We start from the raw sequence: 15,079 nt of genomic DNA on the forward strand, positions 1-15,079 counted from the left end.
TCAAATCTTGAATAGTACGGAAGCCGATTTGGACAAAACCAAATTAAACTGAGTTCAAACTGGCAACTAAAGGGTGGGTGTGGTCAATGGCTGTCAGCATGATTGGGTTGGGCTCCAAGATTTGACATCACCACTTTCTTTATCTTCAATGTCATTCATAGAAAGAAATCCACCTGCAATTCAGTACAATAAAGTTCTTCCACGGAACGTCAGACTATTGATGAAGACCTGCATAGAAAATATTACGACGTCTTTAGGATTCTATTATCATTATCATTAAAGGGCATGGTTGTTACCAAAAGATGCATTTCATTTGCAACCTTCTTGTCATCAACAGAGACAGTTCAAGTCAGCAAGATAGAGGTTGTTGTTATTTCTTCAACAATCTTGTCTTTGAGAGGAGACCACATACAGTTGTTCAATGTTGTCACAACCATCTGCCAGAATCATCATGTCTCACAGGATCATCATCCGAATAGAGAAAATTACTGTCGTACGAGTTATAGTCACAATCAAACCAGGACTCGGTTTATAATGACAATGAATAAAATAATCGAGTGTGTTATTGGACGGATGTTTATTTATTTGGCAGTGCCTCAAAACAACAAGCATAGATGGGACAAATAGAATCCCATAATTACAAACTTGTGCATCAAAAACAGAAATATATATTGTACAAAATTAATCATATTGAGATCAACAAAAAAACGATTATTGCTTCTTCTTTTACTGTATCTGATTGGTCTTGGGATGGACTATTAAGTGCATCCAAGTGCCAAATTTTTACAGAAATGGATATTGTTCTCTTAAGATGATGGCTCATTTGAGTCAGCTCAGCTGGCTGGCTCGTTATTGTAAATTGACACTTCAACAAATTGCAAACACGCATTTTATATCCACTACTTAATTTCTCCACCATGAACTTTCTGATTACCTCCAAGATTGTCCGAGAATGTCCCTGGGTGTATCGAATTCAAAGACCCCCAACCATCATCAGAGTTTCTATCATATCGTCATCATGAATCTCCTTCACGAAGTCTAAAGCGGTGCGTCCAGCACTATCCCTGAAGTTCACATCCGCCCCTCCCTTCACTAACACTTTGACCAAGTCAGTGCTCCCTTCCACCACGGCATACCAAAGAGCTGACCAACCTGACTTGTCCATGGCATTCATGTCACATTTCGACTGAAAGACAAAATGGAAAATTTTATGAATTAGTGCAGCTGAACCCCCTTCTTCTTCCAAGCGTTCGATTTTGCTTTTATATCTATACTATGTCTCTTTCAAACCTGGTTGTTAGCTTTCGTTTCTCTCTTGATCACAAGAGCTTCGTCTCCAGCTGAACTCCAACATCCATCCAAGTTGGATGGTTGTTCTTTGTGGAATGCACCCAGATACAATGTACTTGAGGAAAGATTGAACCTGGAGGGAGGGCCAATATGAATCACTGTTTCTAGCATTTATGTCATTATCACAAGAAGACCTCAAATGAAATAAGTGTCTACTGCTGAGAATCTGATAGTGTCCTGTTTAAGCAGTCAGAAATTGAAATTTTACATGCAAGATTTCATTGACGCTATTGTTTGTCAACATGTTTTTTAAATTGGATAATGTTATAGTAGACATTATTTGACACAAGGCCGTCCAAACAAGGCAATTAGTTTTTGACAAGTTATACCAGGGTCTATCAAGTGTTTCACTTACCCTCATGATCATCCTAGCCAACTCATGATTATCGAGCAGAACGCATTTCATGAGTGGTGTCAATGAACGTTCCCCTTCACAACCAATGTTTACATCAGCACGATTGTCTATCAGTATCTTTAACACTTCCTTACTGTCCCTCCGACAACAGACATAGGCAGGTGTCTCACCCTTACTGTTAGGCTTATTCACATCAGCTCCACCTAGACAGTGGAATAAGAAGAAGAAATTAAACAATGCAAAAGTTTCTTCCCTGGTTTTGAAACTTCAGATAACAACAACCTCGCTACTTTGATAGTCACGAGAGAAAGAGTTTCTTGCATATTGGGACAAGGATGATAAAAACTAGACGAAATGATTGACAAGAAAATATACCTTCTAGGAGGATCTTCGTCAGATCTGTCTTATTCTTTTCCGCAGCAACAGTGAGTGGTGTCTCCCCATCGCTAAATTCTGCATCAGGTTGACAGTTAGTCTTCAAAAGTGCCTCAACAACTGTTGTGTCACACTCACATCTCCTTGTTGCTTCTTCTAGTATGGTAATGTCAGATGAGTCTTTGAAGTTTACATTGCTGCCTCGTTCTATCAGCCATACTGCAAGGTTTGAATGACCTGCAAATTATAACATCAGATCAGACGAGTCTTTAGAGTTTACCCTCATTTACTGCCACTTTCTATTAAACCATATTACACGAGTTTGGAAAGGACCAACGTCAGTGTCTTTTTAAAATGGTGACGTCATCCTGCTAAGAGAGGCCACTAAGCGAGGTTCCACTGTACCGATACCGACCAGACTTTACAGCCACCATCAAAGGTGTCCATCCATAAAACAGGCAGTCTGTGTCCACCCCATCATTGAGTAACTTGTCCACCATCTCTTGGTCATTACTGCGGACAGCTTTGTGGAGTAGTTGCTCCTTTTCCTGTTCTGGAGTACTCATCATAACCTTCAAAAAGAAAAAGTAAAACAAACGTTTTAATAAACGATAGCTTGATTTCAGTATGTACATTTTTTTGACACACCCCATATACACAAAAATAAAACCAAAAAATTCATGTATCCTTGATAATCATGCAAAATCCTCGGACCAAATAAGCTTTTCACTGCATTTTGATGACTGTTGAAGTATCAATGAATACAATGATTATTTTTTCATGCTCTAAGAATTCGTTTTGATGTGAAAATATGAAGTTTATAACCTGCAGATTGAAAATAGCAGACAGATTTGTGGCATTAATTTCAGTTACACTTTTTGACACAGGTAGACTCGTGGCTCTAGTAGTAGCAAATCGTCGTGAAAAGTAAACTCGAGAATAATTTCCATAGAAACCTTGTCTTTACCTTGAAAAAAGGGCTTCCTCAATCTCGGTGAAGTAAGGGCTCTGTTGACTGAAGGGGTTCAAGACTCAGGTAGTGGGATTTGAATTTCTTTGCCCAAACACATCGCTTGTGAGATCTCGGAAAGTCACCCAGTTCAATGGCCACAAGACTCATTTTGCAAACATATAAATGAATAAATGAAACTTGTTGATCCCACTTGGTGTCCTCCAGGTTCAAACAGAATGAATACATCAAATACGTGTCGATGTACCCTCTGGGACCATCAAGATCTCAATCAAAATGCCTGCCTGTCTCTGTGTCACAAATGGGAATGATCATCAGGCAAGTACTCCCTTTTAGTGACATCTCAGGGATGGAATAATTTGCCAAGGATTATGTTTGCCTTGAGCCAAAGTTTGAACACGCACCACAAAAAGAATTCAAGATCTATTCACCGTTGATGAACACATTTATTATACCTCGTCTTAACTTACAGCTTATTTACAAAACATGGTTCAACAATAATCCATAGTTGATATTTACATGATCGTCTCCAAAAATTTCTAATGGTATATCGTTTGGTTGTGTGAAGGATAATTACTTGGCAAATGTTCAAAGCCTGGTGAGAATATATTAATATTTTCCATCCAAATTGGTGCCTTGAGAGTATAATTTGAAGATTGGGACAAACTGTGATTACAACCAATGGTTTAGCTAACCTATCCTCTTATTGCATTTGTTATGTTAACCAATCCTGACCTACAATGACAAGTGAAGTAAACTGCAGGGAGACATACATCCAGACAAAATTGGCAATCTTTGCATTATTGATAGAAAGTTTACAGGCAGACGGGCCCACTTATTTTGAATAAAGGCCCAACTAACTCCTTTTTGTTCAAAACGTTTGATGAGTTTTGTACTTTTTAAAACTCTGTACATTTTAAAGATGTACATTGAAAGAAGAACATTGCAAAGACATTTACAGCTATTTACAGGCTAAGTTGAAAAGATACAAAACAGGTTTGTACTCAAAACATTCTAGTGGCTTTATGTGTCAAGGAACAAGAGTGAGGCTGCTGAAACGTGCAAGAGTTTCAAGACATCTCCAATATTTGATGACTTATAATGCTAGTCATACCAGAATCTTGAATTAAATCAAATAAAGATCTGATTGTACCTAGTACGAAAAAAAATAAACATATATATAACAGAGAACCAATCCATTACTTATTAATGCAATCAATGTATGCTCCTGTAATTGGCAAAATCTCCAATTCAATTTCAAATTCTGAACAAACCTTGCCTTGAAGAACATCAACCAAGCACATTTTTAAACCTAAAGTAAACAACGTCTCTCAAAATTTAGACAGAACACTATAACAAAACTGTAATGTCCATCCAGAGAACTATGAAACATTTTACAGATGAGTAGTCCCAATATCCAACTAACATTCAAAGCGATCACTCGTTTGTTTGTAACGCATCCACAAAATCATCGAAGTCCTTCATGTTTGCCTCGAACACAGCTAGTTGGTCCGTTATCGTCTCCAGTGTCTCTGCTACGGTTGGTTCCTCATCGAACATGGCAAGCCCTGGCGCCCCCTGGCACTCGCGGTAAAATTTACCCAAATCCGATGCCCCGTCAGTACCAGCAAACGGAGTTTTCTGAAAAGGATAAATTTGTGTATAAATCACTTGTAACGCAATGGAGTCATCAAGAAACGCATAACATCTCTGAAGAATCAAAAGATTGTAAAATTTGTATTTTTCCATTCCAAGCCATTCAGAGTGACTTACCAGTTCAACCATCACAAAGTCATCTGGTGCTGACATCTGGCTGCTACTCGTGGAACCACCGCACTCCATATTCTCCACGTTGTCGTTATCACTGCTGTCACTCTTCTTTGACCCCTGTGACCTTTTCGACGGGCTGTCCTCTGGTTTCTCATCCTGGTATTTGTAAAGATTGGCAAAGGGCAAGTCTTCGTCTGTCAACGAACTCGGCTTCTGGAAACCTGTTTTCGTTGGAGCAAAGGCACCAAGTTTCTGGCACTGGGTAAAACTGATCTGTCGCTCAGGCATTCTGAAAATAATCATCGAGGACAAGGCTCTAAATCGCTGTCATCCACCAAAGGAAGAGTAAGACTGATGATCAACTTGTTGAGCATCAAACCAGATACATAAGCTTGTATGAAGGAGCCTCATTCGGAATTTGTCTATACTGTCTAAAAGCAGAATACTCGACATGACGCTTACGCTTACACAATGACTTAGACAATGATAACTTACGAGGCTGGTCTCTCTTCTTCATATTCATGAATTGTGTCTTCTGACGTAGGTCGATGTAAGCGCCCCGAGCCAGTTTTGTTCTGGTTCATGTAGTAGCTGGGGTGCATCAGGGGATCTGGTGGGCTCGTGGAGAATGATATAGCACACATGTCCTGGGAGTCAGCCGACCCAACGAAATGCTCAATGTCCCCATAGCTAGCTCTGGAGAGGAAAATGTAATAATAGGCCAATCAATGATGGAAAATCAAAAAAATAGGAGAAAGCGCAGAGTTTTTCTGCATAGTTTATATTTAACACAGTAGAATCTCACGTTTGTCTCAGCTAATGAATTCTCCTCAGCTTCAATACATTACAGCCATCAGGTGATGATGCGACAAAGCCTTTTGTTGAGCACGTTAGACATGACAGAGGGTTGATGTTGCCCCTTGGCTGTGGCTTCATGCTCTGCACTCTTCTCAGCTGGGAAAAAGATAGTATGATCTTGAAGTATGAGAACAACAGGACAAGTTAACGCAAGAGTAAATGCAGATGCATTTTCGCTGGCAAAATAAGTCATCTAAGACATGAACACTTGATGCAAAACTTAATAGTGATACCGGCCATTTTGGCCAAGGTTGTGATCCAATGAGTATGAGGGCAACATGCAAAAGAAAAACACAGTTAGCCCAGGGATTAGGCATGGATGAAGGGAAGGTTATAAATGGAGTAAGTTATTGATTTAGAATAGAATCAAATTTTTATGGAAACACGAAGTTTGCAAAATAGTTCAACATCTTAATTTGCTGGAAATCAATTTTGGAAGATAACAAAGTTGCTCCCAGCAAACTGAAGACTGACTAAGCAAGCTATTTTGAAATGTATTGGTAAAACAGGTAAATTGAGTGCCGATTGCCAAAAAACACACACACCAAAAGCTACAAAAAACGACACATCAACTTTGAAACATTTTGATACTGTGGGACTAGACGACATTTTGACCATCCCTGCACTTACACCTCCCTCAGCGTCTCCCTTTCACCTCCACCATACCTTCGTGACCTCTGCGCGTGAAAATGACATGGTTTCGCCGGAGTCATCTTCTTTGGACTCTCCCTTTGAAAATGATTCTCTTTTAGTTCAATACTTAAGTCTCTGCAGCTGTGTTGCGGCGATATAAGTAGCTTTGTCCGATATGAAACACATAATGAAATTGTCCCATTTGGCGTTGGTATGGCTCCAACTTTTGTCGTGTTGTAGCCACCACCCAAATTATAGACCTGCGGCTCTCCCAGGTATATTCGATAGCATATCACATAGTTCTCTGGTCCCTGCTGTCGAGAGAGTCTATAAGCAGGTGTGACACGAGTCACACAGAAAAGTGACTTTAAAAGCAGTCCCATTCGGTTGTAGACCATGTAGCTAACTTTGACGCTCGGGTCACACTGTTCACTCATTCCCAGTGACCACATTTCCAATACCATAGTATCACCTTCGGCAGTTTTTAACGAGATCTCGATACATAGTGTCTTGGTGGTGGAGATCAGATGTGATGCCAGTGCCCTCTTTGTTTCTCCTGTGACATCAGGAATATCTCGTATGGCCAGGTTGAACTGCAATGTAAAAATCAATACAAACTTTATTCTCAGGGCAGTTGAGTTTAAAGTTTCTTGAAGTTTGAATTTAAAAGCTTTCAGGTATTTGCAAAATCTGTAAAATAAAAAGTCTGCAAAATTTCTGAGGTTTACAGCATTTCAACTCACCCAGTCTGATCCTGAAGAAAATGGCTTTGATTGTGTTAGTACCTTATCCCCAAGGCGTGACTGCACAATTATTTGAACGCTTTTATAAATCAGAAACTTGGTGAACTTTTCCAAGTCCTTCTTGTCCTGTATTGATAACTTTCCAGATGCCATCTTGTTTGCAATTTGTTTCAATCAAATCAAGACCATTTCATTTCTTGAAAGGACACCTGAAAATATCAATGTATGTACCTTACAATACCTATATTGACCAAATGAAAATATACAATGAAGGGGAGTTTTCAGTCCAAACCCTTTACAAAATTCAAGAGCAAGGTAGGTAGGATGACTGCTTCCAAGTCAAGGTAGTGTGGGATGCCCCGACTAGACTTCAACAAATGGCCTTGTGGAGAATACCCGTCATAGTATACTAGCACAAGTGGCAGTGGTACTCATAGTCATTTACAATTGTCTTCCGGGCCACGGTTGTTACAAAAAAATGTCTTTGACTGCAGCTACAGCCTTTACGCTACAGATACAACTTTACCATCAACACATATGCCCTCCCTAGCCCCCCCCCCCCCAAAAAACTGTACTGTATACAAGCATGCACTGCCACTGCATGTCATGTGCATGACGACGTGTGTGCATCACACGCGACACCGACCGAGTCTGAGCAGTGATGACATCACCACCCACCCACAAGAAAACTAAAAACACCACGGATAATTCACTTCAACCCAAAATATTGTACTTTTTTCTTGTTCTATGATTACATATCTCCAATTAAGGATATTCAACGTAACAAATATACGCACGCATAAAGTATATTTCGTCAACATTTGTTTCAAAATACAACGCAAAATTCGGAATAGAAACCGGAAGTTTTGATTCTGATATGTCCCACAATGCAAATTTAGCCTACACTTCAGTCTTTCGCAACCAGATACGCTCGCTGAAAAGAGCCTGGCCGTAAGTTTTCGCGTTTTACACTCCTGAGGCAGTGGAAATATATGGCGACGTTTAATCACCATCATCATCATCCGATGCATTGGGACTCTTGGAGGGATTTCTCTTAGTTTTGACTGATTAGCACTTCAAGTGCGAGGGGGTGAATGCGGAGTGCCACAATCCCGAAGAGCAATCCGCTCGATGAGTTTCATATTTACAATTGATGCCATCTATTCGGGTCAGGATCCCAGACTGTTGGAAGTGCTGGTTGATGGCCATTTTCGCACCACATGTTTTGTTGCCGACATCATGTTGTCCCCCCAGAGCTCCGGTTCCAGATGACGGCCATAAATCATTTAGTGGTTGCAAATCAATTGCAATGAACGATGTTAATAAAACCCCGGGAGACATGTACAGCTGTCACTGACAAACTGACATGTGCTTTATCTAACGTCATGAATCAAACGATTGCTTGTTTTGATCGTCATCCTGATCTTTCTTCCTCTTTGTTTAGGAACGAGGCCGGTCCACTGAGTCAGGAGTGTAGTTTTCATAGGCGGAACCAGGATATGGCGTAGGGAGCGGTCGTCCAAAAGCCAATCATGAGAATGGAGAGCACTTGTATTCGGGCCATTTCACGCCAGCTGTATACTAGCAGTGCTTAGTGCAAAATTTAATATTGGGTTGTGGCTCTTCATTCTTTTGAGATCATCCTCTCACCTTGTGAATCCAAGTTGTCACCTGACCATGCAGGGCCCCTTGTTGTTGGAGACACAAGCGCGTGCCGGCGTTAGCTCAGACTTAGCGATAACTCTTGTCTATTAGCGCCAAAGTTGCTACTAACGCCGATCGAACAACAATACTCATGATAATGCAAAGAACATACTTTTCGAACGATTGCAATTTACATCAAGATAATTTTATTTCATTATGTAATAAACATTATTCAAGTTTCAACATTACAGGATGATAAATATTATCCTGCGACCATGTCTTGACCAAAACACGATTATAGCGTTTAGCTGCATGTCTACCATATACGTTTGTATATACTCAATCGCTGAATTATAATTTCTTGGTAAATAAGTCTATGCTCTTTACCCAAAAAACACAGAGAAGGTAATCACCAAAGTGTGTAAATGGAGTCAACATGAGTTATTTATCTTTGACGTCAGCCCGACCACCTGGGTACGATATGTAGAACTCGCTGTCATTGAATATGTAGAGGGAATCGATGAGATGGGAGTAGATATTTGACAGTACAACCAGGTACTCACACAGCGCAAATAGACTGTAAACTGAAAAGTACAAGGAAAAATATATCACAGGCAAATGATAAGGCCTTGGAAACTGGCTAAGTTTAGACAACCGGGGCAGTCCATGGCCTTCCAAAAAGCATCATATTTTAAACACACTCCTGCGCGGTGGCTGAGATGTCAATTTGACGTGAGGAAGACTTGCATTTGAAACTCGCCACCTTGCCACTGACTGATACTGCCTCTTCGTGAGACCGAGACCGCAAGCGGATCGCAGTGATTTTTGACGGATCTCGCAGGTGCTTTGTGGTACCTATCTTGAACTGCCCACAATGGCGTGGTTTCCTTACAACGAAATTATAAATACAGCCTCACTGAACTTACCTCCAGGCTCACAGTAAGTATGATGTCTAATAAAAAAGTAATAAGCAAAGGCAAATGTAGTAGCGTTGAATACAAATGCGTTACGCTTTTGGATGTATGTCTTCAGCATCTGAAAAATAGCAACAGAGAAAACATCTGATTCGAACTTGACCAATTTTTTACATCATGACTTACACTCATGTAGGCAGTGGTTGTCTTGAATAGGTGAGGGTCGATCTTAGCCGACACTATTTGCTCGAGATTGTAATAAGGACGCATCAGGAAGGAATATACTCCGACACCAGAGCACCTGCTTCCATGTCGTTTGCTTTTGATACGTACCTTCCCTCTGAGGGGCTGCCATTCGTGTGCCCATTGTATCACAACCACGTACATCAACATGTTAGTTATCGCGCACGACATGAAGACTACAAAACATTTATGATGGGAAGCTGAAATGAAGAGAAGGATGTTGAAAATGAATACTAGCAGTGGCAACATGGGCACCAGCTCTCTCTTTTTAACAGGTGTTTTCGAAAAAATGTCCCTTTTTCATAACGATTTATCATCGCTGTTCATTTCGCCACATTCTAAGAGGAGGAGACTTTAGGAGTGTCGCTAACGCCGATAAATTTCATTTAGTGCTTTTTTCGTTCATATTTATTTTGCTGTTTCAAATGCGAACAACCTTATTGACGATTTCGCAGTCATAAATATCATTACATGCAGCTATCCTCACCGCGTATTGATGACGGGTTCCTGCCGGAAGGCTCGTGTTTTCATTGCGGACACACTTTTCGTACTTACGATGATCTTCTGACGAAGTGATAAACGTTAATCCGACCAAGCCATTGGTCTCCATGAATCCCACGAGAGCAGAACACTTCACGAAAGCCTGGTAAAGAGTTGTCTGCTGAACATTAAAGTTTTCGGAGAAAAATTTGTAGTTCAGTATGATGAAAAGATAATGATATCCAATAGTTAAACCTATGCTGGTTCTCCATATGTATTGCTCGGGGACTAAACTTGTTGAAGCGCTTATTGATGGCATGTAGTTTTGGACCTGAAATATTGAAAAAAACGTATCAGTCAGCATCAAGTCTGAACTCCGATTTTGTCATGTCCAATTGGCCTACGCGTGCGTCCTCGTGGTACACTCCGGACGCAGTGGACCGGCATCGGTCTGTCGCCCGGAAAGACGATCAGGATGAAGAAATGGAGTGCATAGGAGTCTTCATCGCGGAAGTTTAACAGGTCGAATGCAGAGGAAGAAGGCAAATGGTATCCGGCAGCCCTTTCCCATCATTCTTTTCTTTCTCTTCAGGCTGGGGGGGGGGGGGGGGGGGCGCAGATCCTCTGCGTCCAGTGTGTGTTCTCGATAAGATAGCCGCAAATAAGAATTTCGTCCGTAAAATCTCCTTACCTGGCAACTTGTGGTAGTAGCCGTCTCGAAATCAAACAGCAAACTGATCAAAACACAGGAGATGAAACTTCCGCCAGCAATCACGGCACAGGTCGCATGAATTTTTCTCAGAGGTATAGAGAACAGGGCGCCTGGATCTTTACTTGAATCTCGGTTCGTTTTTGGCGTTGACAATGTTTTCTTACGAGAAATAAGTTGAAAAACGGGCGGCGTCGCACATCCTCGTATCACAGTGTCAGTCGCCATGCTCTCCCGTCGTCTGCGTTACTGAGATATTAGATATACCGAGCCGGTGAAATGTGCGAAACTCTTGATGGGCGACACATGGCAATGATTGCAAGCTAGGTATTGCCACTAATATCGCCTAAAGCCAGGAGTCACCGTACCCGCGAGGTAGTTATTGCCATCCCACGCGCAATGTTTCTCTGTGAGTGCTGGTAATAAAGTACAGTGGAACCTTCTTAAGCGGACACCGCTCTAACGAGGACACCATCTCTATTAAGGATACTAGGTTTTGTCCCAAATTAGTTGTCTCCATTCAATTTGACCTCTTTTATCAGGACACCTCTCTATTAAGGACACTTCTTGTCAGTCCAGTGGGTGTTCTTCATAGAGAGGTTCTTCTGGAATGATATTGATTCTTTTGATCTTTTTGAGACCGCTTCTTTGCAGCAAGGAAGTTTTTTTTATAAATAGTACTTTAATTGGATAGTACCTCCATGATTACAGATGTGAAGAGCAACGGATTAACAGTAATTAGGCACTTCAGAGATCAAGAACCAACAGTTGACCTACATCAAACATCAATAGGCATAAAGAGAACCAATTATTACCGGCAGTATAAATTCACCAAAATATCAACGCTTGCGACCAGACGCTCGCTTTAGCAAGAGACTAGAAAATTGCGCGAGACTAGAAATCTGTCCTATCCCACAATGCAATGAAAGTGAGACCAAACTTCCGCTAATGACAAAAAAATAATTTTCTGCAATGTGTTTTTCAATTTTATCTTTTTTCGCTTGATTTCTGTCCAAAAATAAATACTGTCAACGCCAAAAATGAATAAAGGGTCAAGTAAAGATTCAGGCACCCTGTTCTCTGTGCCACTGAGAACGCTTCATGTGGCCTTTGCAGTGATGACTGGTGGAAGTTTCATCTCCTGTATTTTGATCAGTCTGCTGTTTGATTTTGAGTCCGCTACAGCCACACATTGTCAGGTGAGCTGCAAGTGATGAGTGCACTCATCACAGTCATTCGGTGCTCTAGGCATTTGTAGCCTACTGCTTTGTTCGAAATGAAACATACACAAATGATGTAACCGACATGCTCATGACCCGTTGATGACATCGTGTACTTCATTCATCTTTGATCATGTACCAGTAGTGTCCCTGTTTTCAATCGTGAAGATTTGATGCACAATTTTTCTTTGTCAACACTAAATGGAGCTAAACATCTGTTAAATTTCAGGTCCGAAACTACCTCCCATCGATAAGTGCTGCCATTGGCTTCGCCCCCCAGCGATATATATGGAGAATCAGCATAGCTTTGATCGCAGCCAGTCATTATCTTCACATTGTCTTAACTTACAAATACTTCTCAAAGAGCTTCAATGTATATCAACAAAGTCTTTACCAGGCTGTCGTGAAATTTTCTACCCTGATTGCCTGTATGGAGATTAATGGCCTAGTTGGACTGACTTATGTCTCTTCAACAGATAACTATTGTAAGTGGTATAATCCAAGGGATTGGCAAAACACTTTACTTTAATTAATAATCAATATTGTAATTAGAAAAGTGACCGTTGTTGAATGCAGATCATATCAAAACATAGCATTGATGATGTAAACATGACCAGCTTGAATTTCACAGGCCTATAATTAATCAATATCATTGCAATTACTCTGACAATATCATCAATTATATCTAGGCCAACCACCTGGTGGAATCTCAGATCTATAAATGCACTGTCCAAACAGAATCCTCCAGGTTCTGCGCAGATGATAAAGACAAACTTTGAAGCCCAATAGATGACAAATTTTGTAGCTCTGTGATGATTTTCGTTACTCCATTCTGTATTGGGATAGTCCTGTTCACAATACTTCTACTTTCGTTCCAGCTCTCCATGAGAAATGTTTCATAGTCTTCATATCGTGTGCCATAACTTATATGTTTATGTATCTGGTTGTGATACGATGGGCACACGAATGGCAGCCACTCAGAGGCAAGGTATGTAACAAAAGTCATCAGGCCATGGTCAGCCTCCTCTTTACAAGTACTTCTGTCATGGATCCTGCAGAGCCCCCATTGAATACCAGGAGCTTGTGCTGCATGGGTGGGAGAACACACGACCCCTTTGGATTGTTTATAGTGCCAGGAGTTCTAGCTATCAGATTTTGTTTGTTCAGATCTTTTTTAGTAATCAACTGTTTGTCTTTTTTTCAGATACTCAAGGCATACATCCACAAGCGAAACACATTTCTATTCAACGCTGGTATATTTGCACTGGCTGTTTACTTTTTCATTAGACATAATACCTATTGTGAACCTGGAGGTAAGTCCAATGTGGGTGTGCTTTAGACATCCTTTTCACAATGTCACTTGTCACGTTGCATGTGTCAACAGATGGTGGCAGAGCTGCTGCTTATAATTAGACCATTACCAACTTGGCACATTATCAGAAAGTGACAGTAACCTAAAACAGTCAGAAATTCACAAGCAAGCCCTTTTTGTCAATTGCATCTCATGATTCCATTTCACTTTCTTTCAGTGTACAGCCTGTTTGCCCTGTGTGAGTACCTGGTCGTCCTCTCCAACATCTACTCTCATCTCATCGAGTCTCTCTTCATCTTTGACGACCGAGAATATTCCATACGATACCCAGATTCTCACGACAATCACAGCAGTTGACTTGGAATTTGCCCATGCAGGGTTACCCACCAAGGCACGATAGAATTTCCTTAAGTGTGCTGTTTTATTTCGTATTGGTTGTAGGTTATTTCTTGTTTATGCGTTCACCTGGCAAATCAGTCCCCTATTCTTTGAGGAAGGTCCAGTGGCCCAGTGCTGGTTCATGGCCTTCCAGTGGTTGCTTTCAGATAAGAATCTTCTTTAACATTGAGCATGTTCAACACATGGGCAAGGAATAACATTGTATATTCTGCATGGACGTTATGCATTCATTTATTTGGAATACCAGGGAACCTCCCTTAGTGGACACCTCTGTAAGCAGGATGCCCTCTATTCAGTCCCAAGGGTTTCCTTAAGAGAGATTCTTCTGTATTCAGTTTAGATTTTCACTTCGTTTCTCAAGGGCATTTCCTTTGAGACATAGCATAATTTATAGATAGTTAAGTAATAGATGGCCTAATTACTAGGTTGTGGGTTTTCATCTCGTCCTCTGTTATGATTTATACTTTTTTACAGCGCTGAGTGCAGCTTTAAGCCGGGTATTAGTTAGTACTAGTAGAAGTACTAACATTTTCTTAGAAGTTCTGCTCGATCTGTGTGTATTAACTGCATGCATGAAGAATACATATATCTATTGTATGGATAATGTATGTCACCATATTGTTTTAGTGTAGTTGTATGTTAAACTTGGAGGGAACATATCAAATAAAAAAGATACTTAATATTTTAGGAAGTGTGTGTTTCTTCGCATTATTATGGCAGGATAAAGGGGTTCTTGCTTCACTACCTCGTGAGACGATGCTGAGACTAAGGGAAATTATCATTGGACCTTGTATGATATCCTGTAGTCCATGTTGCCAGAAAAAGGAACTCAGATTTTTGGCGATTTCAAACAGAATACCCACCTGGTCAAAGTTTCTTCCCACCAGAAACATCAAGCCGAGTACCAGTGTTTTGGTCGATCTCCTCAGAATGTCCCTCTACAAACGAACGATACAAGTCGGAATCTGTGTTGGTCAATTACCGAGACCAGGCATTTGCATCTCGCCTCCATGTTTAGCCAGCTTTAAGTAGCATCACTGTGTGTGATGGCCAGATACTTTTAGATGCGCTGTCTGGATGCAGGGTTCGATTACAACAAGCTCA

The 15,079-nt window shown here is 40.8% G+C and overlaps 4 protein-coding genes across 5 annotated transcripts; 1 reads left to right on the plus strand and 3 right to left on the minus strand.

The window, feature by feature from the left end:
• Positions 1-576: 576 nt before the first annotated feature.
• LOC135493748 (putative ankyrin repeat protein RF_0381) lies at positions 577-2,968 on the minus strand. The gene is made up of 5 exons (XM_064781291.1): positions 2,906-2,968; positions 2,496-2,652; positions 2,081-2,317; positions 1,706-1,908; positions 577-1,186 (listed from the first exon to the last, which is right to left on the minus strand). Exons 2-5 carry the CDS (start codon positions 2,647-2,649, stop codon positions 974-976), a joined length of 807 nt encoding a protein of 268 aa, XP_064637361.1. The 5' UTR covers positions 2,650-2,652; positions 2,906-2,968; the 3' UTR covers positions 577-973.
• A 508-nt stretch (positions 2,969-3,476) lies between these two features.
• LOC135493820 (autophagy-related protein 13-like) lies at positions 3,477-7,932 on the minus strand. Of its 2 annotated transcripts, none has more exons than XM_064781404.1 (6): positions 7,852-7,932; positions 7,055-7,263; positions 6,345-6,904; positions 5,316-5,516; positions 4,824-5,109; positions 3,477-4,691 (listed from the first exon to the last, which is right to left on the minus strand). In XM_064781404.1, the coding sequence occupies exons 2-6, from the start codon at positions 7,205-7,207 to the stop codon at positions 4,488-4,490; spliced, it is 1,404 nt and encodes a 467-aa protein (XP_064637474.1). In that variant the 5' UTR covers positions 7,208-7,263; positions 7,852-7,932; the 3' UTR covers positions 3,477-4,487. The 2 variants fall into 2 exon arrangements, with proteins under 2 accessions (XP_064637474.1, XP_064637473.1); XM_064781403.1 differs by having other exon boundaries at positions 6,309-6,904.
• A 1,004-nt stretch (positions 7,933-8,936) lies between these two features.
• LOC135493935 (post-GPI attachment to proteins factor 2-like) lies at positions 8,937-11,274 on the minus strand. Its single transcript, XM_064781608.1, has 5 exons — positions 11,027-11,274; positions 10,411-10,666; positions 9,946-10,055; positions 9,625-9,733; positions 8,937-9,282 (listed from the first exon to the last, which is right to left on the minus strand). Exons 1-5 carry the CDS (start codon positions 11,270-11,272, stop codon positions 9,140-9,142), a joined length of 864 nt encoding a protein of 287 aa, XP_064637678.1. The 5' UTR covers positions 11,273-11,274; the 3' UTR covers positions 8,937-9,139.
• A 708-nt stretch (positions 11,275-11,982) lies between these two features.
• On the plus strand, positions 11,983-14,666 carry LOC135493458 (post-GPI attachment to proteins factor 2-like). Its single transcript, XM_064780821.1, has 5 exons — positions 11,983-12,243; positions 12,494-12,749; positions 13,143-13,252; positions 13,469-13,577; positions 13,794-14,666. The coding sequence occupies exons 1-5, from the start codon at positions 12,085-12,087 to the stop codon at positions 13,931-13,933; spliced, it is 774 nt and encodes a 257-aa protein (XP_064636891.1). The 5' UTR covers positions 11,983-12,084; the 3' UTR covers positions 13,934-14,666.
• The last annotated feature ends 413 nt before the right edge of the window (positions 14,667-15,079 follow it).

This window comes from Lineus longissimus, chromosome 9 (genome assembly GCF_910592395.1).
Source record: "Lineus longissimus chromosome 9, tnLinLong1.2, whole genome shotgun sequence".
In the NCBI taxonomy this organism is placed as follows: Eukaryota; Metazoa; Nemertea; class Pilidiophora; order Heteronemertea; family Lineidae; genus Lineus; species Lineus longissimus.